Source organism: Eleutherodactylus coqui, chromosome 7, assembly GCF_035609145.1.
Source record: "Eleutherodactylus coqui strain aEleCoq1 chromosome 7, aEleCoq1.hap1, whole genome shotgun sequence".
NCBI lineage: Eukaryota > Metazoa > Chordata > Amphibia > Anura > Eleutherodactylidae > Eleutherodactylus > Eleutherodactylus coqui.
Window position 1 is genome coordinate 73,900,082 of NC_089843.1, and position 25,797 is coordinate 73,925,878.

The 25,797-nt window shown below is 43.9% G+C and overlaps 1 protein-coding gene across 2 annotated transcripts in view; it reads left to right on the forward strand.

Moving 5' to 3' along the window:
- Positions 1-25,187, forward strand: part of SEPSECS (Sep (O-phosphoserine) tRNA:Sec (selenocysteine) tRNA synthase) — a 41,129-nt gene extending 15,942 nt beyond the window's left edge. Inside the window, exons 8-10 of one of the 2 annotated variants that reach the window (XM_066573220.1) lie at positions 878-971; positions 14,315-14,405; positions 24,438-25,187. In XM_066573220.1, coding sequence (XP_066429317.1) covers positions 878-971; positions 14,315-14,405; positions 24,438-24,726 — 474 coding nt within the window. In that variant the 3' untranslated portion in view covers positions 24,727-25,187. The remainder of the gene's footprint in view (positions 1-877; positions 972-14,314; positions 14,406-24,437) is intronic. The other variant, XM_066573221.1, reaches the window with a different exon arrangement.
- Positions 25,188-25,797: the final 610 nt, after the last annotated feature.

Consider the following 25,797-nt stretch of genomic DNA (forward strand, 5'->3'; position numbering starts at 1 on the left):
TCTCCCCGTCCCATTCAATTGTGATGATCGTTCCTATGTGAAAGCATAGGAACCATTATTGCTGGGATGAACTGTTGGGCAATTGCACCCAACAGCTTGTCCCATGTAAAGGCACCCCTAGAATAGGGGACAAGATGTGCCTTCCTAAATATTTTAATAAACATTGAAGGTCGGTGATGTTTGCGCTTTGAATCTTCTTGAAGAAGGCACGAAGTACTGAGCACATATTTTGGCAAGAGCACATGGCTGGTATACAGTTGTGCCTCCACACCCTTCTTCGCAATATATATATAGATGCCATTGTCCAGCCAGTAACTATCTTCTGAAAACTGCAGCTCAGCTATGTGATAAAGATTTTTTTTTTCCTTTGATTGTGCCTAGGTCTGTGATGGCGAACATATGACACGTGTCAGCAATGACACGCGTAGCCATTTTCGCTGACACGCAGCTGCATGCAGAGAACCGAGAAGGATGTTTCATCCTGAGCTCCTGCATGGCCAGGTGCAGTAGCCGAGGATAAAACATTGCTGTAGAGGAGGTCTGTAGGCCAAAACAACAGAACTTCGGCACAGAGCATCTAGTTCTGAGACTTCCGGTTAGGCCGCTGACTTCACTTCCAGTCAGCGGAGCAGGGAGCTTACACACCAAGCTGAAAAGGTTGCCCATCAATGGCCTAGGTCGTGCGTGCGTGCGTGTGTGTGTTTTTTGTTTTTTTTTAACTAGGGGGCCAAATGACAATATGCAAAAAGCCGAATCCATTTCTATGCACTGCGTTGTAATGTTTGTCCTAGTTGTCCCATTATGACCATGCCAGTATTTTATTCTGTATCATCAAGGTTCTCTAAATCTAGTTAAGTAACTGGCTTCTTTCTTCTAGGAACTATTTACCTATCTTGCCAATGAACTGAAGGCCCTGGCAGCCAAACATAACGAAAGGTTACTAGATACTCCACATAATCCCATTTCATTGGGTAAGTGAAATAAAATTCTTAGTAGGAGCAGTCCTTGATATGCTTCATAGTACATGTTTTATAGAACAGGTGTCCAACTGACCCGGCTACCCGTGGCCAACAAGCTGCGCTAGTCTTGTGAAAACCAGTTACATTAGAGTTTACATCCATGTCTTGGTCAGCTTACACTGCTACAGCATATGCAATATGGAACGCCATTACTTTGGCACCCGATGGGATGGAAATTGTCATAATGCGTCATGGAACAAAAATGGTCTTATGGCGCTGTGTTACAAGGTGTTCTCACCTACATTCAGCGTGCTAAATCCAAATACAGCAACCACAATTGTCTGCCAGGCAAGATGATGACGTTCTAGAGCTCCTAAGAAAGTAGGATATTCAATATTGTACCATTTTTGTTACAGTATATTGACCATGAACCCCTTAACGCCGCAGCTCGTACATTTACATCCTGGCAGGGTGGTGGTTAACGCAGTTCGCGTCCTGTAGATAGCGCAGGCTCAGAAGTCATAGTTGGCATCCCGCTGCAACAGCAAAAATTGATGAAACCGCCAATCCCTACTCTTAACCCCTTTAGATACAGCAATCAATGTACATCGTGGCATAGAAAGGGTTCACAAAGGGAGCGTGCGCTCTCTATGACCTCATTAGCTCTCCACAATGTAATCGCGTAGACCCGATGGGTTGCCATCCGTGCAGAATTTCGCAGCGGCAAATCCGCATGCAGCCACTAATCCCGGGATTAGCCAGCCATGTGGACGAGATTTCTCAGAAATCTCATCCACACGGGACGGCAAATCCGCTGCGGCGCGGATTTGCCGACCGCAGCATGTCCATTTAATTTTTTTTCCGCTGCGACCACGCTCTCCTCTATGGTAGCGCCGGCCGCAGCAGAAGAGTGAGCTGCCGGGCCGCTTTAAAGCTGTCGCGGGTTTTGCAGCAGCGGTTCTCCCGGCGGAAATCTCGGTTTTTCGCTGCGGCCAAACCGCGAGATTTCCGCCGAGAATCCACCCTGTGAGAACCCAGCCTAACTCTTTACCGATTAACACTTGCATTTAGGAAAAGGTACGCTGCATGGCGGCTCCTTACTCGCACTCTCTCAGTATGGAAGGAACACACTGGCATCTCCTGGGTACAGCAGGCCCAGGGTAGGCTGTAGATTCCTTCCAGCCTCCTCTATTCTGGGCCACATAGGGCTGAAGGTACCTGTGTGGCTTCCTTGCAGAACTCAGAAGACCTCTCTCTTGGAGGTCCAGAACAGAACGCTCTTGCACACCTTGCAATCACATGTAAGAAGCATGGTCAAGTGACCACCAACTCACAACATAAAACGATACATTTCCAGACAGTCAGCTCACATACCAGACAATTAACTCTTTCAGTGCTGCAGCTATGCAATACACACCAATCATGCAACACAGAAGACACTGACATTAGTGGACAAATGCATACACCCTGTTATGGAGGGGCCCCATTGTTCTGAGCCACTACACTACCCCCTGACACTCCGGTTTTCTTGTGCTTGGTTTCCTTTCTCTACAGCGGTCATGGGGGTTGTTTAACCACATGATCGCTGCAGCCTGACACAAGATATCCCTGATGAGGAGGCCCGTTGCTTCTACATTAGTAGCCCATGGCACATGTTTATGGGGTGACACCAGGCCAGAAGAGCCGGTGGTGTTACCAGTGACCTGCCATGACGTTGAAGCAGCACTCTGGTGCCACGGTAATTATACCAAGGTTTGACATGGGGGAAAAAACTAAATTTAAAAAAATAACTCTTACAACCCCTTTAGTATAGCCGCCTGCATGGGGGCTACAGAGCTCTTTAAATTTAGTTTTATTCAAATGTCCTCCATAATTCTGTGATCAGTTCTGCAACGTTTATTTACCTTGAGTAGTTTGATAATGTGGCAGCATAGTGACCAAGATTTAACTATCTGTATCTGGAAAGATATTCCATCTTCTAATGTATTTTATAATTTTAGGCTGGGCATACACATTAGATGAATATATGCCGAACCCATCAATTTCAGGGTACCCTGCCTGGTAGTAAATATGCTCTATCCTCTGTTCCCCCCCCCCCCCCCCCCCGGAGATTTTGGGCTCAGGTGCTCCAAGCATGTATGTTTATGGGAAGTGGTCACGTATGTGGGTAGCTTTAGTGTGCTCTTAATTTAATGTTATTTATAAAATAAAGAAAAAGTCTAAGTACCCTCATAAAATGGAATTCTAATTAGTAACCTTGATGTTACATCCTTAGGATATGCCATAAACAGTTAACTTGTGGTGGTCCCATTAGTGATTGGGAGAACTGTACTCTAGATCCGGGGTTGACTACATTAGCAAAGTACAGGAGACACCGGTTGCAGTATGTCCGTATGGGACATGATGCTCCAAGCTGACTTGAACCTGAAAAGGTCAGGGAGCTGAGTATGACCCAGCATCCACTTGCCTGCAGGGTAATAAATGAAGGCAGCTCCCTGACTAGCTTTCCCCCATGACAGCCATGTCCTCCCTGAACCTCCAGCTCACCAAAGTTTCTCCCCTTTTTGCTCTCTTTCCAGCTCCATAAACCGCCACCAAATGTCCTCCACAAGAGGTGATGTCTTGCCCATCTCCTCCCCTCAGTTTGCCACAGTCTTCCCTTCCGTGATGTTGCCTCTCTCACTATTTACCCCAGTATACATATGCTGAAGTCCAAAAGGGACTTTGACAGCTGATTTGGGAGCAGGGGAGCCCACCCCTGTTCAGTCAGTACTGCCGAAGCAACTTTGCGCTGCAGTACTGACTGAACTGGCTCTCGGGATCTTCTCGGCATTTGTTGGCGTTCAACTGGTCGCCTACCCCTGATCTCTAAATCCAACACAAGTACAGGACAGGACTAGTGATTCTCACTTAAGGGTGCTGATAGAATTGCTGGTCTACTCATTCCCTTGTTCCCCAAGATTAGAGTAGTCACAGGGGGCACAGAGCCCATTCTCCCAATCAGTGGGAGTCCCAATGATGTGTGCTTTATTCACCTGACCTAAGGACGATCTCAGCACATTCTGCTTGACATAGCGCCATCATTCACATTTCCTCTGATGAGGAAAAATCACGGTGTTAACATGAAAACAAATAGTTATGTTGCAATGAAGCTCAACATTTTTTTTTTTTTTCTGGGGAAATGCTCTACCGGTTTGATCACATACCTACCTTCCCATTGGAAATATTAGCGTTGAATCCAAGAGGGTGGCATGGCCTAACAGGTTTCCACCTTCCAATGCAAAATTGTATCACCACCTGCCAAACCGTTTTCATTCTATATGGGTGTTTCCACGCTTTTTGAGACTCTCCGTACTATCGTGTATTACATGTTGCCCATTTAAGAGAATGGACATCTTAAAATACTACACTCTTTCCCCCCCCCCCCCCCCCTTCAATGGACTATACGAGGAAAATAAGTGGCTGCCGAGAACTTCTGTCCAGTATTGGGTGCCTTTTAAATCTAATTCTTCATATTCAGATGAAACGATGTAAAATGAGTATTTATCTTGGATCCTCTTTGTTCTGTGTTCCCTGGCTACAGTGAATCTGTATTATCAGCACAAAGGGATACTTGCAGTAAGCACTTAGACCAGACGTAATGGGTTAGTACAATCAATGGATCCATTTCTTTATGGCGCTGTGTGAATGCTGGGCACAAATGGTCTCTGATACTTTTGTGCAATGTGACATTAAGCCTATTAATGCTATAAAGTATTCAACTGCAAGGAAATGCTTGTCGGCGTCTCCTGGGATTCTGCAATTTGCAACATCCTTTTTTTTTATTTTTAAGATGTCTTGATTGTAGTGCAATTTTTGGCTGAGACGCATGTACTCTGATTCCATTTATGTAGCTTATCTCCTTACCGCACACTGAGGTGTATTTACAAAAAGTGTCAAGATGATGTACTATGCTAGATGTGAGCTTAATGCAAATATTTTTGCTTTAGAGTGTGCATTTTGGGGTACAAATGTTGACCCTTCTCTGCAATCCATTCATGGATGACCAGTCCAAGAAAATGTACCTGCATTGTGTATGCATGTCCCTCCCACCCTGGATGCCAGATGCCACCACTGTGTTACATGTCCTTCAGCAGGCCCAGAACGAGTGAAGGTTCTTGGCACTGCTATTGTTGTACTTGCCGTATTCTAGCGTTCTAATCTGGCCCTAGATCATTTTTTTCATTGCTGGGGGTCCAACCTGAGGACCCCTTCTGAACAGCCAAATTAAGGGGCCTTGGTGGTTCAGAATGCTTCATTGTTTACACCAGTGTTTCCCAAACTCCAGTGCTCATGGACCCCAACAGGTCATGTTTTCAGGATCTCCTATAGTAAGAACACATGTGGCAATGTCTGAGGCACCGACTATAACTACATCACCTGTGCAATAATGAGGAAATCCTGAAAACATGACCTGTTGGCGGTCCCTAAGGACTGGATGTTGGGAAACACTGGTTTACACAGTCATAGCGCCATACATACAAGTGTGGCTGTATCTGGTAGTGCAGTCCCTCCACTTGAATTGAACTGAGCTACATTTACCAAACTCAGCCACCCCTCCATTGCTTTAATTGGTGGAAATATTGAGGGATGGGCACCCACAGAAAGAATATGTTCACATAGCGGAATTTTCCACGTGAATTCCGCCTCTAAAAACCACGGATTTGCACGCAGATTTAGCCCTGTCACTTCTTGAGGGAGAAACGTGATTTTTTTTTTTTTTTTTTTTTTCCCGTTGTAGAAAATTTACAGCATTTTTTTGCTGCTTTTTGCTGCTTGTGAAAATACCCCAAGACAACCCCCAGTTGGGCTGGGGGTTGTAAAAGGGCTGTGACCTAGAAATAGATGGAGGTCCCACCTCTGCAACCCACGCCTATCAGACTTACAGGGCATAATTTGTGGATATACCATGAAGGTCTCAGATTGGAATACACCTTTAACCTTCCACTTGGCTTGAAATACATGGTGTGAGAGGATGTAGGCTCCCATGTTAACCCCTTAATGACGCGGCCATTTTTCTTTTTCCATTTTTGTTTTTTTCCTCCCCCCCTTTAAAAAAATCGTAACTCCTTTATTTATCCATCGACGTCGCTGTATGAGGGCTTGTTTTTTGCGGGACGAGTTGTATTTTTCAATGATGCTATTTAAAGTACCATATAATGTACTGAAAAACTTTTAAAAAATTCTAAGTGGAGTAAAATGAAAAAAAAACGACATTTCGCCATCTTTTAGTGCGTCTTGCTTCTACGGCGCACAAACGGCAACAAAAACGACATGATAACTCTATTCTATGGGTCGGTACGATTACTACGATACCAAACTTGTATAGTTTTAATTTTTTTACTATACTCCTTTTTTTTTTTTTTTCAAAGGCATTAAATTTTTTTCAATTATTTTCTGCCGTCATTTTGTGCGCGCGATAACTTTTTTATTTTTCCGTCAACGTAGTTGAGCAAGGTCTCATTTTTTGCGGGATGTCCTGTAGTTTCTGATAGTACCATTTTGGAATACATACGACTTTTTGATTGCTTTTTATTGCGTTTTTTCTGGGAGACAGGGTAACTAAAGTGCATTTCTGGCGTTCTTAATTTTTTTTTTCGGACGACGTTCACCGTGCGGGAAAAATAATGTGCTACTTTGATAGCTCGGACTTTTACGGACGCGGCTATACCAAATACAGATTTTTAATTTATTGTTTAGATTTTTTAATAATAGATATGGCAAAAGGGGGGTGATTTAAACTTTTACAACTTTTTTTTTTTTTTTTTTTCAATTAAAAAAAACTTTATAAATTTTTTTTTTTACATTACTTTGAAGTCCCCCTGGGGGACTTAAAGATGCGATGCTTTGAGCGCTCCTGCAGTATGACGTAATGCTATAGCATTACGTCATACTGCTTTTTTACAGGCAGTCTATCAAGCCACCCTGTGTGGATAGCTTGATAGGCAGTCTGTTAAGGCAGTCCTGGGGCCTTTCATTAGGCCCCCGGCTGCCATGACACCTGCACGGCTCCCCCGAATTGACAGCGGCATTTAAATGGTTAATAGCCGCGATCGGCCGCGCGGCCGCTCGCAGCTATTGCCCGCGGGTGTCAGCTGTTATAAACAGCTGACGCCCGCACTGTATGGAGAGAGGTTGCATCGCAACCTCTTTTCATACATACCCCGCAGCCACATGACGTACCTATACGTCATTTGTCGTTAAGGGGTTAAACACCTATACCTGTGACAGATGCCTTGAATGGATGCCATCCATCGCCCATAGGCTTCCATACTTAAGTAAGTTTTATGTTTAACATATATCCTTTTTTTTCCTGGATGGGATAAGAATGTTTCGGGTTTTCTATCCTGACAAATTGTCAGTAATTTAATAAAATTCAAGCAAAGACAAAGTTAGAGAGGTCTGGACATAAAACTGCCTTAACGATAAAGCGATCTTCATTATAAAGTATCATGTTATTGTTCATACACTGTAATTTAATTTCGCTACAAGCAGAAACACGTGGCAACAGCACTCATACACATGTAATATCTGAATAAAAATGTAACGCTTGTATGTACTAACCACATAAGGTGCAAGGTTCTTGGCACATATTGCGATCAAAGAATGTGGGCCCATCCGCCAACATCCAGGTGACCATGCTATTGGACACGTCGCATGTCACAGCCATGCTTGAGGTACACCTATATGTATTTAATTTCTTTGGATCTGCAGACCTTGGGTTTTTCGTTGCCTTTGAGCAATGGCCACCTCACTTGTTCCGTGCACTCCTTTCTTCTATCTGCCCCAAGCCTTTTTCATTAGACTATATAGCTTGGGGGTGCGGCCTAAAGCATGATGTGAGCAATGGAGACCTACCTGGAGAGGTCTCGCCTGTCATCTAATTTGGTTTTCTTCCTTAAGCGGTTTCAAACTCTGCTGTGCCAGCTGCCTTGCTGGTCTCTGGGCCCTTGATTATGCCACGCCATGGTTCCTGTTGTGGGTAAGCAGAAGAGCTATGCAGGATACGATTAGTGAATACGAGCAACATAAAACAGATCATCTGGAAAATAGACTTAAAAGAAATACCAGTAATTTGTGACTGGTGGGGGTTCCAGAAAAGGTAGATTTGTATTTTAGAGAATTTTTCAGATGGCTGAAATAAACTATTGGGGGAGCTACTATGTCCGTTTTCTTTGTGGTGGAAGGGGCTTGGCGTTCCTGCTAAACCACTTCCAGCTGGGGCCAAGAACTGTTTAGATGATATTCATATATTATAAAGATTGGAATATTATTTTAAAGCGGGCAAGAGAATGAAAGGGATAACTATGGACGGCCATCGTATAGCTGTCTTTCCAGGTTATTTAGGGAACATGCGCAAAAAAAAAATGGATGCAGTTTCACAATGTTAGTGCTTATTCACATGAGTGAAAACTGGGACGATATACGTGACCATCTGATGCAATCGGTTCAAATGACCAATTTTTTTCAGGTCCGTAAAAGCGGTTGGCCCGGAAAAGATAGCGCATACGGTGCGCATTCTGGTCGGCCGTGTTTACGCCGGACAGAAAAGATAATTCTGGACCTATCCTTTAGTCCGGAATACGCTGGCCAGTCCAATAGGCTCTTCTGAGAGCATATGAGAACTGCTGAGAAAGAGATGTGGGAGGGAATTTAGCAGCGTCTCTGCTTAACTCTCTCCCCCTTCTCCGCCTCTTTCCGGCTGTTGGCAAAGGGACGGGGCAGGAGATTAGCACACAAGCTCCCGCCCCGTCTTGCCCCCTCCCATTGCCGACAGCCGGCAAGGGGCAGAGAGAGAGAGGGAGGGAGTTTAGCAGAGTTAAGCAGAGCTAAGCTCTCTCTCCCCATCCGACGGTATTCCGGGTTCTGGCGTATACCTGCCGCACCTGGGCCGTCTGAACGGGCGCATAAACGGGAGATTCAGCCGTAATTTAGTCACGGCTGACACTCTTTCATGCAATTTTCGGCCACGCTGCGGCTGTGATATGGCCAACCGGCAATCATAGTGCCCATGTGAAGGAGCCCTGAAGAGAAGACTACGGGGCTTGTAGCTGTTTTATATTATTTTGTACCCGGCATGGCTGAGAGTTGGGATGCAGGGGGAGGCATTTTTTTCTTTGAAAATTCTAGCTATGCTGCCTCTTGGACTGATAAACATGAAGAACATTTATCTAACAGCAATAAGTAGCACATTTCACTGGTGGGTTATTGGTAGAGTTGTTGACTGCTTGAAATGAAATGTGTAAAACATTAATAATTATTATCATTTACCATGGTCCAGGAGGTTAATGTAATTTTGTGGAATGTGCAGGGTATAGGGGATAAAACCTAAGGCCCCCTGTCCATGGCCGTGACGGAATATCACTACGGGGGAGCGTTGACAGGTCTCAGTGGTGAGCCTATCTTATAGATGGGCTTCCCGCGGAGAATCGCAGCATGCCACGATTTAGATCCCGCGAGCGGAGAATCGCTATGATTCTCTGCCCGTGGACGCCGCCGTTACCCTTTCCATAGCAACGCTTTGGCAAGCTTCACACAACGTGATCCGCCGGTGATTTATTGTCGGCTGATCATTGGCCGTGGACATGCAGCCTAAAAGATGTACTGTGTTTTTGTTTTTTTGTTTTTTTTTCATCTATTTAGCAATTTCAACCAGCTATTGTTTGTCTATTAGAAACACCCTTAACAAAAGATACTGCACACTTGCCTCACCATTCTGTTTGGGCACATTCTTTTCATTCTGTGTATTCAAGTTTTTCACGTAGAGTAAGTGTACCGATTTGTAAAAATATCTCTCTTTTAAATCTGAGACCTCTTTTATAGATTCCATGGGAAGATTTGTTTGTCTTAGATGTAGAATTGCGCAGAATAAATACTTTTAAAATGGCAATCTATATATATCCCCCACCCCTGTCCTCTTGCACACCTTTTGCTAGATTTAACTCAGAAAAAAAAGCCAAGAATGCACCATCTGATAAACTGCAGGGCAGGCTCAATCACTATTAGACCCTAGTAGTATGCAGAGAGCCAGATTGCAATATGAGCAAGCTAAATGTTCAGTGCCGACTAGTATACAGCCACCCAACTCAACCCAGCCCAGATTGGGGTAGGGGTGACTGTTAACAAACATAGTCTGCACATATGAACTGATACCAAGGATTGATCTTATTGATAGAATTTGGTTTATGTGATCTGTGGAGGTTGACAAATCCAGAAGATCGACAATACTCTTGTTATTCCAGTTCATATAATACTTTTTCTAAAATTGGTCTCCCAATAGATATTTAATTTATGCTTCCTTATATATGTGGAGTGAAATATCTTGCACGAACTGTCTGATCATTCTCCACTCTGCTTGTCGGTGACTAGTTAATAGTGCTGGATTTGGTTTGGCTACAGTTTGGAGGTTCAATGTCTTTTGGTTGAATCTGTTTGATGGTAATGCTGGAATGGGGGAGGCTTTCTATTAGATATTTTTTGCAGGTTAATACTGGCTCTTCCTCGGTGTCTGTAGTGTGGAATGCTATGAAGGCATTTAGACAGGGTCATTTTACATTATATAAGTCTAAATCTCGGGGAGGTTATTAGGGCCCTCCACTGATGAGTAGAGTTGAGCGAACATCCTCTGCCAAACTTGATGCTCATTCGAGTATTCGCATACTCGATGGTGCTCATTACTCGAATGAGCATCAAGCTGTGTTCGACCCCTGCCCCAGTTTTTGGCCCCTCCCCGCCGCGACGCAGCACGCATCAATGGCAAATTTTTTGTCTGGGAGAGAGACCGAGAGAGAGACCGGCGCCCCACATACAAAAATGCTTGAGTCTCCCATTGTAGTCAATGGGGTTCGTTACTCGAGTAGTGCTCTCGAATTTTACGAAAAGCTCGACTCGAATAACGCGGACCCGAGTATTTGGGTGCTCGCTCATCTCTACTGATGAGCTTTACATGCTGAGCAAGCATATTTATATTCTCCCACTAATCAGGCAGAAATTAATTGCAAAGAGGTAAGTCTCTCCTTTCAGAACATCTGAGAGGTGTTGCAACAAATAGGCGTCTTTTTATGAAGTGGAAGATCTTTAAGGAAAGGGGAGTTGTGCTTTTGTCCTCCAACTAAGGCCGCCTGCACACGAGCGTTCCGGATTCCGCTAGCGGATTTTCACGCGCGTATGGTACCTAAATGTGCTTGCGGATGCGTGAAAAATCACACACGGATGTGTTGCGGAAAAAAACGCGCAGAAAAACCAGCAGACACCCCTTATTGTAAACCCAACCCCTAGAGAACTGCCCATTCCTTGAAAAACAGCTTAAAAACCAACACCCAGACTCCGTTTGTCCCTCTTGCTTGTGCGAGCACCGTTAAATTATTCTGGCAACATGCTTTCACCCGGTGAGCAGATGTCTTTCTGGGCATGGTTGATCCATGTAACTTTTTTCAGGCGCTTCTCCAGCGTGACTTTATTTCAGTCACTGCAAAAAAATTCACAAGAGGAATTCATTACTACTAGAGATGAGCGAACGTACTCGGTAAAGCACTACTCGTCCGAGTAATGTGCTTTATCCGAGTACCTCCCCGCTCGTCCTGAAAGATTCGGGGAGCGCCGCGGAGCAGGGAGCTGCAGGGGAGAGTGGGGAGGAACGGAGGGGAGATCTCTCTCTCCTTCTTCCCGCCCGCTCTCCCCTGCTCCCCGCCGCAACTCACCTGTCAGCAGCGGCGCTCCCCGAATCTTTCAGGACGAGCGGGGAGGTACTCGGATAAAGCACATTACTCGGACGAGTAGTGCTTTACCGAGTACGTTCGCTCATCTCTAATTACTACAGATTTTGCATTCTTACATCCTGCATTGGCAAGAAATACTACCTATCTCCCTCTACACATTGCGGGTGTCTGCTGAACAAGGCTATTAACCCAATAATGGCTGGTGGCTGCAGGCTGGTGGCTTGTGGCTGCTGTCTGGTGGATGAGGTGACTGGAAGGACAGTGCTGCTGCTGAAATTTGCCTGTGAAGCTCTGTGCTGTGTGTTGGGACGCCTCCTAGCATGCCTACTTCCTGTAGTCATAGCAACCAGTGACTCCATCCGCAGCTGCACTGCGGATGTACTGCGTGAAAAAACGCACCCATTCACTTGTATTGGAGGCTTCACGCGCAGAATCCGACCCAAATTAGAACAGGTCGCAGATTTTTTCAAGCGCGTGAAAAAACGTGATACAAATCCGTCCGTCTGGGGACAACTGCGGATCCTCATAGGAGTATATTGGCTGCGGTCTGGGGCAGATAATGTGCCTAAAATAACGCGCTAGAAATTCCGTTCGTGTGCAGGCACCCTAAGGCATCGTATGTGGAAGCATTGAGAAGGCCTGATCATTCTTTAGTTATAAAGGAGAATAACATTTGAGACTTTTTTTTTCCCCTCTTTTTTAAAAACTTCTACACTTCTAAGTCAAGTGTGGATTGTGCAGATCTTTATAAATATTTGGCTCTGGTGCAATTGCCAGTTTTACTTGCGATCAGATTACTTTTAGTAAGGACTAATTTAATGCATGAGGATTCGTTCAGCGTTATGCCAAACAAATCAACTGCTATTAATTTAAGGAGGTTCTATTTGAATCTTCATGCGCATCATTGCGTTTGTGGGAGCAGAGTTGTTTCTTCACTCGACATTGCCAAAGCCGTTGACAGCGTCAAGTGGAATTATTTGTGAGCCGTTCTTTATAGGATGGGTTTCGGTGAGAAATTTTTGGAATGGGTTAAACTGCTCTATTCAATGCCGTATGACTCCAATGATATCTCTGTATGAAAGTCAATTGCATTTAGTGCATAGTGTGTCATATTCCATTAAAGTTGTTTAGCATGGGTATTAGACTAAATTTAGACTGTCCCAAATGTTATATGGATGGTACTGATTTAATGTATATGGTCTGGGACTGTAAAATGGCATGAATTTTGGAATGGAATACTAGAGATAATTTAAAACGTACATCTTGTTGACATTGGTGTTTATCCCAGAACTTGTGATCACTGAGGCAGTGGGAATTTACTATTCAAAACTGCCCTTCACAGATGAGAACCCTTAATACTTGACTTTTAATAACTTAAAGCTAAAACCTACAGGCTCTACAAAAGATAGACATGACCTACGAACCAACAGAAGGTATCCCCTCGGATTAGTAATGAGGGTCACTCAAAGTGAGCCTCTACAAGTGCCTATTCATTGGGGAAACCAGTAATGAATACATAAAGTCAGGCTATAGGAGTCTCCAGTAGAATGAGCACCCCAGGACGTAGCGTTATACTCCTATCTGGAGTGCCCAATATAGATGGTGCCAAATATATCACCAGGCACTATAAGAGAATAGATGGGTGCATCAATTAGATGGAACCAGCTATGATGCATCTAGCATGGTAGATGGAGTCTCGATAACCCACCTTCTTGCATCCTCTTCCTGCCTATCAACTGAGTGCCTAGTTGAGCCACTAAAAGAAGAACCACCCTATGTTAGGGCAATAAACTAATACTTTCGACGAAGGATCTTACTAACGTGATTCTTAGAATTGAATCTGATAAGCAGTGTAAATGGTTCTTGCTAACATGATTATTTAAGAATCCTGTTAGTAAGATCCTAGATAAAGAACTGTGTTTTCTAGCTTCATTGAAGTCTGGAAGTATCCATTTATTCCCCTAACATAGGATGGCTCTTCTCAAAAGACAGGTATCTGCTAGTGTTGGGACCCATCCCTTGAGCATGGTCACCTGGACATGGTAGATGGGCCCACATATTTTGATCAAAATACATGCAAAGACCCTTGCGTTTCTATGTGGCTAGCATATACAAGAGTAATGCATCTTGATTCTGATATTAAATGTGTATGAGTGATGTTAACACACATTTCTGCTTGTATTGTATTGTCGCAGCCATAGTTGACTAGCAGCGATGCATTTAATTTATTTATCGTATGTGCGGACCTTGTGCGCTTTGTTGTAATTTAATTTCACATCTGCAAACCGTTCAGCAGGTAAAGAACAAATGCCCTTCTAGACTAATAGAAATATTATTGCTGCACTTACTGGGATACTTACTTAATAATAAAGCAATACGCTTATTGCTAATAAAGTAACCCGTAAAACCGGAGCTGTTAAATCTCACCTGTGAGACTCGTGAGCCTATAAAGCGCGGGGCTCACGTCTGTCCTCTCTTTACAATACAGTGTATGAGGGAAGGTTTCTATGCCTTCCTCTAGTAGTAATTGTCTTATGATGTTCGTCTTATGTTTGTATGTAATACTCGATTTCTTCTTGCTTCCTTGGAACCATAAAGCGATGTCTCTGGAGAATCTGAGTGAGAAGGGCGGTTCGGCCATCACACAGCTGGGGTCAATGCTCTTCACAAGACAAGTGTCGGGTGCGCGGTGAGTGCTTTATGAGCTGATGTATGGGACCCAGCAGTGTAACTATAGGGGTGCAGACGTAACAGTCAGACCTGGGCCATCGTGTCTGCGGGGGCACCTTTACTCTAGATGGGGACAATGTTCCAGACTTAGTAGTGATGTTCTTGGAACTTCACATTACAGCTTTTTGTGGGGCTTTTAGCAGCAGAAATCTGTCTCCATCAGCTGCTGAGATCTGCAGTGCAAAAAGGGGACAACTGCATGAACCCAGCAAGAACTTTTTTTTTTTTTGCCTTTTTTTTTTTTTTTTTTTTTAAAAATCCAAAATTTAGATAGAATTTGGAAACCTTTGCATTTTTCAAAATTTGACACTTTCTGCTTGTAATACAGTCAGTCAAACCACGCAAAATAGTTGATAAATGACATTTACCATATGGCCACGTTATGTCTGCGTCGTTTTATAACTTTTTTGTTACTGGATATTGCAGGGCTTATACGTATAGCAGCAATTTTTCAAATTTGTAGGGGCTGTGGGGGAAATCTCTGCAGGGATGTTTTAAAGACATCCATGCAGAGAAAGACCAGGACTGCCTGGATGTTTATTTTCTATGGGTAGTCTAGAAGTGGCTAAGTTACCATTTTTTCTAATCTATTAGAATGAAAGTAAAGTTACAGGATCTCCTTTTTTGAGGACAATTAGCTGATCATTAACTTCTTGGTGAACTTGTTCTAATTTGCCTCCAATCTGAGATGAAGCTGCAGTGTAAAGGACGGTAGATGGATTTCAGACTGGCTGAGAATCCAAAAGACAGTGCAGCTCAAGGCCCATTTAGACACAACGATTATTGCTCAAAATTCACTCCAAAGCCGTCTTTTGAGCCATAATCGTTGTGTGTAACTGCACTTATATCGTGCAGTTTCCCTGATGCCGTCACTCATCGTTGTCTCTCAGCGTGCTGGATGCGGAAGGCAAGTGGGGACACCCCGCTTGGCCTCTGTATCCTCCGCTCGGAGCGCTCAGTTGTATTAGGCTGGGTTCACACAGGGCGGTTTTGCCGTGGTTTTTCCATTGCGTTTTTGCCACAGAAGAACTGCTTCTGCGGCAAAACCGCTTCAAAGGTTAATTTGGGCTTGCGAATTTTGCTGCGGATTTTCGTGCGGACAAATCCGCAAGCGTTTTTTTCTGCAGCGCTTTTTTACTTTTTGTCGCGTATTTGGTGCGGTTTTGGCTGCGTCCATAGAGGTCTATGGACAAAAAAGCGCTGCGGAAAAGACCAAAGAATGAACATGCTGCATCTTTTAAAACCGCGCCGCAGTTGTATTTCCGCACTGCGGCTGTGCGGAAAAAATCCGTCCTGTGAGAACAGCTTTTTGGAAAATCTAATTTGTGCTGCATTGCACTGCAAATGCAGCGGTTTGGCCGCAGTGCAGATATGCAACGGCAATCCGCTGCAAAACCGCAGGAAATCTGCCCTGTGTGAACCCAACCTAACAGCCGGGCGCTCCATGCAGCAAACAGCTGGATGCAGAAGGCAAGCAGGAACACCACGCTTGTCTTCTGCATCCTCCGCTCCGAGCGCTCAGCTGTATAACAGCCAGGCGCTCAGAGCGGGGAACAGCTAGATGCAGAAAACAAGCGGGGACATCCTGCTTGTTTTCTGCATTCTCCGCTGGCAGCGCAAGGTGATCGCTCATCTTGAGCGATAATCTTGCGCTGTAAATGACATAACGATGTTCGCTCAAAAGTCGCTTGAGCGACATGTTTTGAGCGATAATCGTTGTTTAAATGGGCCTTGAGTTACAGTCACCCATCATATCATGGAGCAGAGCTAAAATACAGCAAAGCAACCAACACCGAAGATATTAAAGTGACCCTCCTGTCCTGGACAAACAAAGATGCGGGCGGACCGTGGATCGGAAGGCTTCCATTGACTTCAATGGAAGCCGTCCCTGTGGGAAAATGGAGCAGGCTGCGATTTCTTCCCGTGCGTTCGATCCGGCAAGAGGTGCGGATCTCCCGCACTGGAGACACATGCGCAAATCCGCCCGTGGACATTGGGCCTAATACACAGTGTACATCAGATAGTCAGAGAAGTGGTGCGGCCATCTGTGTTTCTTCAACAGCGGAGGATCACTTTAAATGGCAGAAATTCATTACCCATAATTAGTGACTTTAGAAGTCATTTTAGACCCAAATTCTGAAGCGTACCCGCATTGAGGAATATCGCTGTTTAGTCATTATGAGACTTGTATCCTGCATTTTCCACCGTGTTTCCCACTCTGCAGGCTGTATCCATAAGAATTTTCGGGCCATGTGCGGTCAGTATTCCACAGGCAGCACATGGCCTCATTATAGTGTATGAGCTGATTCACATGTCAGTATTGTGGCCGTCCTATTCTGGAGGAGAATAGGACTTACAATGTGCAGGGTCCGTGTAAATTGGACAGGACATGAACAGGGGTCCACGTGCTCTCCAATGCCAGTTGTGCCCAAGTTCCTCGGGTGCAACTTGCACTACAGCATTGTGTCTTTTGGCTAATTCTCAGTTTTCTCTGAGGTGATGGGAGAAGACTGTTGCTATGTTTTCCTGGTGAAAACAGTAGATTCTGCTCCCTAAAGTTCTGTATACACAGAGATCGAACACCATAATCAATGAAATTAGACAAGGACTGTGCACTATAAATGTGATTTCATTATCTGTAAATCACTTTCCAGTAGCTGCTGCAGTGTCTGTGTGAGTCTCTGCTGCTCTGCTCCTCCCTCTCCTCTCCACAGACTTCTATAGGCAATTTGGATCATCCCCCCTAATCTGTTTTCTGTTTTCTATCTTGGTCTATCTGTTACTAGAGACGGACTTCACTTGACAACATACAGTGGGCAGCAAATTAAAAGGAAGAGAGACCCTTAGTGGCCAGCACTATAGAAGGATTTTTCAGCACAAAAACGTTTATTTTAGGCAAATAAAGAGATCTGCAATTTTTTGAATAATCCTATTAGCTATCACTTAAGCACAAGTTGTCCCAAAGTGCAGTGACCATTTAATGTCCACTTCCTTTTGTATGTCCCAAAAACCTTCAAGGTGTGCATATATAGGCACTGAATGCTATGCAAGAAATACTACTTAACCCCTTAAGGACATGGCCCTTTTTTCCCATTTTGGAATACATATGACTTTTTGATTGCTTTTTATTGCATTTTTTTTCTTGGAGACTGGGTGACCAAAAAAGCGTATTTCTGGCATTCTTTATTATGGTTTTTTTTCCTGACTACATTCATTGTGGGGGGGGGGGGGTAAATAATGTGTTATTTTGGTAAATCTGACTTTTACGGACGCAGTGATACCAAGTATGCATTTTTGTTTTATTTCGATTCTTTTATTATAAATATGGCAAAAAGGAAGGGGGGAGGGTTAAACTTTTATAACTTTTTTTTTTTTTTAAAGAATTAGTAAAACCTTATTATTCTTATTTTTACCCTTTTTTTTTTTTCATAGTTGCCAGATGGGACAACAACTTGCGATGCTTTAATCGCTCCTACAGTATGATGTAATGCCACACCATTACATCATACCACGATCGGGCAGGCAGTCTATCAAGCATGTCTTGATAGGCATTCTGCCATGACAGTCCTAGGGCCTTTCAGAAGGCCCCTGGCTGCCATGACACCCGCACTGCTCCCTGCGATCTCCTCATTCAGGGCATTTAAAGGGTTAACTGCTCCGATCAGCCGCATGGCTAATCGGAGCTGTTGCCACAAGGTGTTGGCCATAAAAAACAGCCGGCACCCACGCTGTATGGAGAGAGATCGCCCCGCGATCTCCCTTCATACATACCCCTAAGCTGCAGGACGTAAATGTATGCCCTGCAGCGTTAAGGGGTTAAAGGTAACGTCACAAGGCTCATGCTGCCTGTGGTACAAACGGGTATACACAGTACCACCCATTTATGTTTTAGTCTGAAACATTGCGTTTCAGAAAAAAGACTCTTTAAAGCTTGACTCAGAACGGAACTCTTAAGTCATGGGGGCGGGCCGCTCCAGCCTCACATCACGTGAACTGACAGCTCTCTCCCGATTTCTGTATAGGGAGACCGCTGTCGCTCCATATACTGTGGGTGGGGAGAGGTTATCACGGTCCGTTCCATTCCAAGTCAAACTTCAAAGTATGTTTATTGTGGTTCGGGCAGCATGATCCGGTGACAGGTTCCCTTTTAAGTAAAAAATGCTTTACTACTCATTTATTGAGTTTTCCTGACCAGCCGTGAGCAAAACTGCTGTAGTCACGTGTCGGGCGCTCAATAACCTTATGGATCATATTTAGCTGAGGCAGTAATGTCTCTGTACTGCTTGGAAGTACAATACCTGATCCATATCCTACCTCAATGCTAGTAAGCAGATACAGGGCATGGGAGGGGGGGTTTGTTATTTCAGCACTGTACCCATAGGAATCTCATCCATTTTTAAACAGATTATTGCTCATAATATAATTCTGCATACAAATGGAAAACTCAAAGTGAATCCATTGCCCTCTTTTAGCCCTTTAAGTTAAGCTTATGGGCTGAAAGTAGGTGATCCGCTGAGTCCGGGAATGCAAGTTTTTTTTTGTTTTTTTTTAAATACTTTCCTTCCCCGTCATTCTCCCGGTGTCAGCGCTGAAACTCTCGCTGTATCTATTGAGATGGGTGATAAGGAGTCCGCCCTTCTAATTTAACAATGGGGAGGGGGTACTACGTAATACGCCGCTCAATACCTTTCAGCACTGACACCGGGGGAATGATGGGGAAGTTGAGCATAAACTTCCATCCCCTACTCAGCGGCTCACCTACTCTCGGCCCATAAACGTAGCTTATAGTGCTAGAAGAAGCTAACGGGCACCCTTTAAATTTTACAGGCCTTCTGTGTGATTTAATTTTTTTAAATGCTGATAGTCTTTGGTGATTGGATACTTTCTGCAATACTTTTCTTCTATCATCATGCATACTGTGTTTCAATAGTACATAAGGCGGGTTTCACACGGGCAAGAATCATCCACACGGTTTGTGCATTGCTAGATGCGAATATGAACACTTGAGCAATGTTTTCCCTCACAGCGATGCGAAGAGGGAAAAAATTTGTGGCGTGCTCATTATATATATATAAATATTTTTTTGCGTTCCTCGAACCAGATTACTCATTGATTTCAATGGAACCTTAAATACATAGCATGGCGATGCAAGGTTTCCCAGAGCGTATCGGAAGGGTTTCCCAGCTATTTGAATCATGAAGATCAGCCCGATACCACGCTCGCCCATGTGCAGTTAGCCTAAGGATGGGTCCACAGAAATGGTATCTTACAGATAACTTCCAGTTCAGCTCAATGTTGATGACCATCAGTTAAACTCTTCTTCTGAAGACAACCCCACCTCCACCACTACAGATCACCAATGATTGTCTGTCCACTGTCTCTAACATCATATTCTCTCTCTATCTCAAACTGAATCTTTCAAAACTGAAGGTCCTTCATAATCTGAACCTCGCACTCCAATCTCCAAGATTTTTCACAAGCTGTACCAGTTCTCCGGAATGTGCTTTCCCCAAGCAATCAAGTTAATTGGCAATATCTACTGTTTTAAGCATGGCCTACAAGCACATATCTCTAGGGAGGCCTATCCCGTTCCCTAATCTAGACTTGACTTATCCTTTTATATAGATCCTCCAAACCGGATTCCTTTATCTCACAGTATCCGCCACAACCCTTATGACATAAAGCACCTCATGTCTGTACATGCGCAGATACCGGCTGGTGACTGGCATGGACAGCTTTACGCAAGTCTATTTCTATAAAAGATGGCTGGACCTTTGTAATATAAGGTGCTGTGGAATATGTTTGTGCTATATAAAAAGATTCTAATCTAAGTAATTATTAACCCTTTCCAATGCAATTTGTATCCTGGTTTTCCTAGGGGGGCTTACTCTTTTTCTGCCGTTATACAATGGCGCTATATGCTGGTTAAAGCCAGTACTGCATGAGGTGACAAGTTGGATAGGCTCCGACAGCAGAGAGGCTGGCAATATACAGTAAGAGGACCCCTACGGGCGTCTTCCTACATCGGAGCTGTAGAGCCTTAAATCATAATGTCTTTAGACGTCAGACAGTGGATTGGAAAGGGTTAATATAATATTAGATAATATAACATAATTCAGGCCTCAGCTGGTGCTAGTCATAAAGACAAATAGATGCACTGTTCCCAGTGAGCAATCCAGTTGCCCAGTTGCAAAAAAAATAAAAATAAAAAACCTCATTGCTTGCTGTATGGGGTGTAAAATAGAATGGGGAAGATATATCATTACCAATGTAGCATATCACCGGGGGTAGCCTTGGTATTGATAAATTTAGGGTAACTCTACAGCTCACACATTGGTATGTGCGAAAAAATTGACACTGGCTTCAGAAATGTTCCATTTGGGCCAAGCGCCATATTTTACAAGTATTTTTGCCAAAGACCTGTATTAGTGCACTGAGAAACATGCACTAATGTCTTGTGGTCATCTTAACCTCTGATCTGTACACATGCCTGCTGCAGAGACCTCCATGTTTAAAGGGAAGGTGTCATCAGAAAGTGTCCTCTTATATAAATCACATTTTTGAGTTTTGACCACAGAGCCTAATAATGGTCTGACCCTTACTGATCTGTAGAGATGACTTTGCAGCAGTCGTCTCACTGACATCACAGGCAGGATTACACTGAGAGGTAAGACCTATATGTAGATAACACAAGATCCACCATTCACAAGAGGTATAAACATTGACTACTCCCCGCCTGACAGAATGACGTCAGCACAAGTCACAGAGCATGTCTGAAGTGGTCTCCTCTACAAGTCAATGGGTACCCTCCTGTCCATTGTGTGAAGGGTCCATGAGGCTGCCGTAAAGTATCTCTAACTAAACTAAAAGCCGTTAAATGAAGCTCAAGCAAGATGTAAAAATATTCTACAATTTGGAAAATAAAAACAAATGAGCAAAAATGGAAAATGTATCCCTACCTGGTTTTAATTTAATATTTTTTTTCAGCCCTTTTTTTCACATGCTTGGTAGATTTAATCTTGTGCATGCAATTTACTCCATGGATGTAGGGAAAAAACAAAGTTCAACTTCCTTGGTACTTTCAGGCTTTTTACTTTTTTTTTTCTCTATCCAATTAAGGAATTACTGAAGTAATGGGCAACATTTCCTTTGATCATTTCACGATCACTCTTGACCCACGAAGAGTTAAACTGTTGAGATTTTGTCCATTCGAGGAGGAACTAAGCTGGCATTAGATAGCCACGCACCTGGTCCATGGCAGAGGAGGACACTTGTGCAGAGCTTATTCTGTACCGCCTCAATGACTGCTGTAAAATGGCAGATTTGTGCCTTTGGTATCTTTATCTGGTTGGGGCTGAAAGTTTCCATATTTGCACGGGTTATTTTAGTTTGGTCCAAAGAGTGAAATAAAATGCAGAATGAACTTTATTTGAGCCATGAAAGCTTCATAAAAATGTTACAGAATCGGTTCAGCTGACACGTCAACGCTTGAATGAAGTTTATTCTGCATTTTATTTCACTCTTTAAGGCTGGCCATTTTAACCATGGTTTGTGGTCTGACAAGAGGCTGCCGTGCCGCGGAGTGGAGGATGGAGTATTCAGGATACTGGTTTTTGGATGTTATTTTAGCTGGGTGTTATATTAGGATTCATTAAATGCTCGGGTCCGTTTTATTCGAGTCGAACTTTTCGTAAAATTCGAGAGCTCTACTCGAGTAACGAACCCCATTGACTACAATGGGAGACTCGAGCATTTTTGTATGTGGGACGCCGGGTCCCGAGCTTTTTTTTTTTTTTTTTCTTGGTTCTTGTTCGCTCCCTCTCGTTCGCTCCCTCTCGTTCGCTCCCTCTCGTTCGCTCCCTCGTAACGAGCGCCATCGAGTACACTAATACTCAAACGAGCATCAAGCTCGGCAGAGTATGTTCGCTCAACTCTATAATCTATCCTTCGCAGAGCCAGTAACCTTATGAGATTCAAGATAATAGATGCTACAACTTTTTGGACCTTGAATATTAAAGGGGTTGTCCCGTGAAATCAAGTGGGGGTATACACTTCTGTATGGCCATATTAATGCACTTTGTAATATACATCATGCATTAAATATGAGCCATACAGAAGTTATACACTTACCCACTCCATTGCTGGCGTCCCCGTCTCCATGGCTCTGACTAATTTCTGTATCTTGTGCCTTCTTTAGACGCGCTTGCGCTGTCAGGTCTTCTGCTGTTGACTGGGGCCGCTCCGGCGTGCTCGCGCCGGAGAGCTGGTCTGCTCGTCGTCATCGTAGCTCCGCCCCATCACGTGGTGCCGATCAGCCAATTAGGTGGCTGTAATCGGCAGTGGAACGCAAGACATCCACGGTGCACCATGGGAAAAGACCCGCGGTGCACCATGGGAGAAAACCGCGGTGCATCCTTGGGAAAGGACCGGCGGCCATCTTTAAAAGAAGAAAAGAAACTGCCCGAACTTGGATGCAGGTAGGCGATTTTTTTTTATTTATTTTATTTTATTTTTTTAATAACAAAGGGATTGTTTTTAACGAAAAAAGTTTTTTTTTATTTCGCCGCGGGACAACCCCTTTAAGAAGACAAATGTGTGTAAATGAGGCCTTGGAGAAATGTCTCACTTACAAGATGACCCTCATTAAAAAGGCCACCAATATTGTAAAAACAGTCTTGTTTCAGAATGTTGTGTTTTTTTTGTTTGGTTTTTGGTTTTGTTTGAGTATTTTTATTTTTGTGTCCTTTTTGTACATGCATTTATCTATATGCTTTTAAAGCTCTGTAGAAGAATGCAAAGCAAACATCAATGTGTAAAGTTAGTGCTGCAAAAAAAAACACCAAAACTACAGGTAAAGGTTGTGTGCAAAACTTCTGTATACTGATTTCTAGAGGAATTCACTCACAACGGCACTGATTCCTCCTGTAAGAATTTCTGTTCTTGTACCCAAGTGGGCAGCAGATGCACTAAAGACAGCACTCTCATTGTATAATCCTCGCTGGTTACTGCCTGGCACCCAGTGAATATGGTGCTTACACTAAGACTACATTCACGCAGGATGTGTTTTGGACACTTCAAATTGTGCTGTGGATTTTGCTGGGATTCTGCAGCCAGATAAACAATGAATCCATGGCAAAATCCACATGGAGATTTTAGGCAGATGTCCTCCTATGGATTGCAAATGGTGGAATCCACGACAAAGATTCAAGAATAAATTGACTTGCTGTGGATTTGAAATCCACATCGCAGGGTAATTTACACAGTGGATTTTTATTGTTCAGTGTGTGGATAAGATTTAGTAAAGTCTCATCCATCCTGCTGTTACTAATATTTATGCCTTTTTGGATCTATCATTGAGAGCCTTGTTTCAGAAGCATTTAGCACCCTCTTAATGGGGTTGTATGAGGATCACAATTATCCCCTATCCAAGGGATAGAGGATAATTTACTGATAGCTGTGGGTCTCACTGCTGAAACCCCCACCGATCACAAGGATGGGGGTCCTGTGTCTCCTGTCGTCCTCACTTTGGGCTTACTGAGCAGTGAGGAGGAGACTGAATGGTGCACTAATAGTGCAAGTGTACTTGAGCTCCATTCCCTTTCAATGAGACTGCAGAGATAGCCGAGCAGCAAGCACTTGGGTGTTTCCATCAGCCCCATTGAGAATTAATGGAGCACTGACCTGGCCGTGTATGCTCGGCAACGCTCCATTCATTCTGATGTCACTACAGGGAGAGTAGTGACCCTGCTGTGACGGGCAGATGGGGACACTGGACCCCTTTTCTTGAGATTAGTGGGGATCTCAGCCCTGAGACCCCCACCGATCAGCAAGTTATCCCCTATCCAGCGGCTATGATCCTATTAAACCCTTTAATCACTCCCATATGTTGTATATTCTTCTTAGATTCTTCTCACGCAGTGGTATACTGGATTGCATTACTCATCCTTTCTTTTTGCATAGCTCTGACTTTCTTCACTTGAATCTCTTCCAGGGTTGTGCCACTTGGAACATCACAGTCAGTCAGCGGATATGTTTTTAAGGGCTTCATGTCTCACAGCAATGACTATCCTTGCGCTTACCTGAATGCAGCGTCAGCCATCGGCATTACAAAGCAAGATATTGACCTATTCATCAAAAGACTAGACAAATGCCTAAGGCAATGCAAGAAAGGGAAACCGTTGGAGGATGTAGCTTCAGGTGCTCCGCTGACAACACAGGAAGATCTTACAGAATTATCCAAGGGTTTCACAGCCTGTCTGCAGGTGGAAGCGGAGACCTGACTGTCGAAAAACCGAAGATCTAGACTGAAACTGCGATGCAGTTGGCCGCATCCACACTTGTCATGAATCATGTGTAATTGGCTGTTAAGAATGCTAAATCCTGTTTTTTTTATTTCAGAAGCTATACAAATTGGAAGAAAATAAGAGACCCTTACTGATGAGTCATATATTCATTATTCCGTCTTTAAGACAAAGCAGAGATGTTTTGTCAGTAGGAGATGGAACATGGTAAAGCCGGGGTTGAGCAAAACACAATAAAGTGCCTTGTACCCAAGAACTGTTCTTTCCCAATGCTGCGTTACAGGTTCTCTTTTATTTCAGAAGTTACAATTTATGTAAAAATGATATAAAAAGTTTTATTTACTCTAAGCATTTTCCAGAGGTACATGATGGACAGGTTGTTCAACATTTTCTTTCAACACAAGGCTGCCTAAAAGTAATAAATGGGAAAGTAGATGGAATTTCTGCCAGTACTGAACAAGACTCCTTTATGAAAAGTTTTTTTACACTTTAAAGGGGGTTTCCAGGGAAATGCTATTAATGACCTATTATCAGGATAGGTCAAAAATAGTTGATCGTCTGGGATCCGTCGCTCAGAACTCCGACCGAACAGCTTAGCAGGTGCAACAGCACAGAGGTCGGAATTGAAGCCTCCGTGCTGACCTCCATGTAGTGGCTGTTGCTTGTAACAGCAGGCATGGCACTTATTGTAATCAATGGGAGTTGTGTCTGTAGTTTCAAGCACTATATGGAGGTCGACGCGGAGGCTTCTGCTCCCAACTTTGTATTTGGAGCAGAAGTCTACGTGCCGATCTCCCATGTAGTGTCCGGCACTTGTAACTGCAGGCACAGCTCCCATTGATTTCACTGAGCGCTGTGCCTGGAGTTACAAGCGCCGCCACTACACTGAGGTCGACACAGAGGCTACTGCTGCGACCTCTGTTGTTGCGGTGCTGACAACATACACCTGCTCGGTCAGGGTTCTGAACGACGAACCCCGGCTAATCAACTCTCGATGACCTACCCTAAAGGTTCCCTTTTTTGCTGTAAAGAAAACTCTGTGTCCAGATG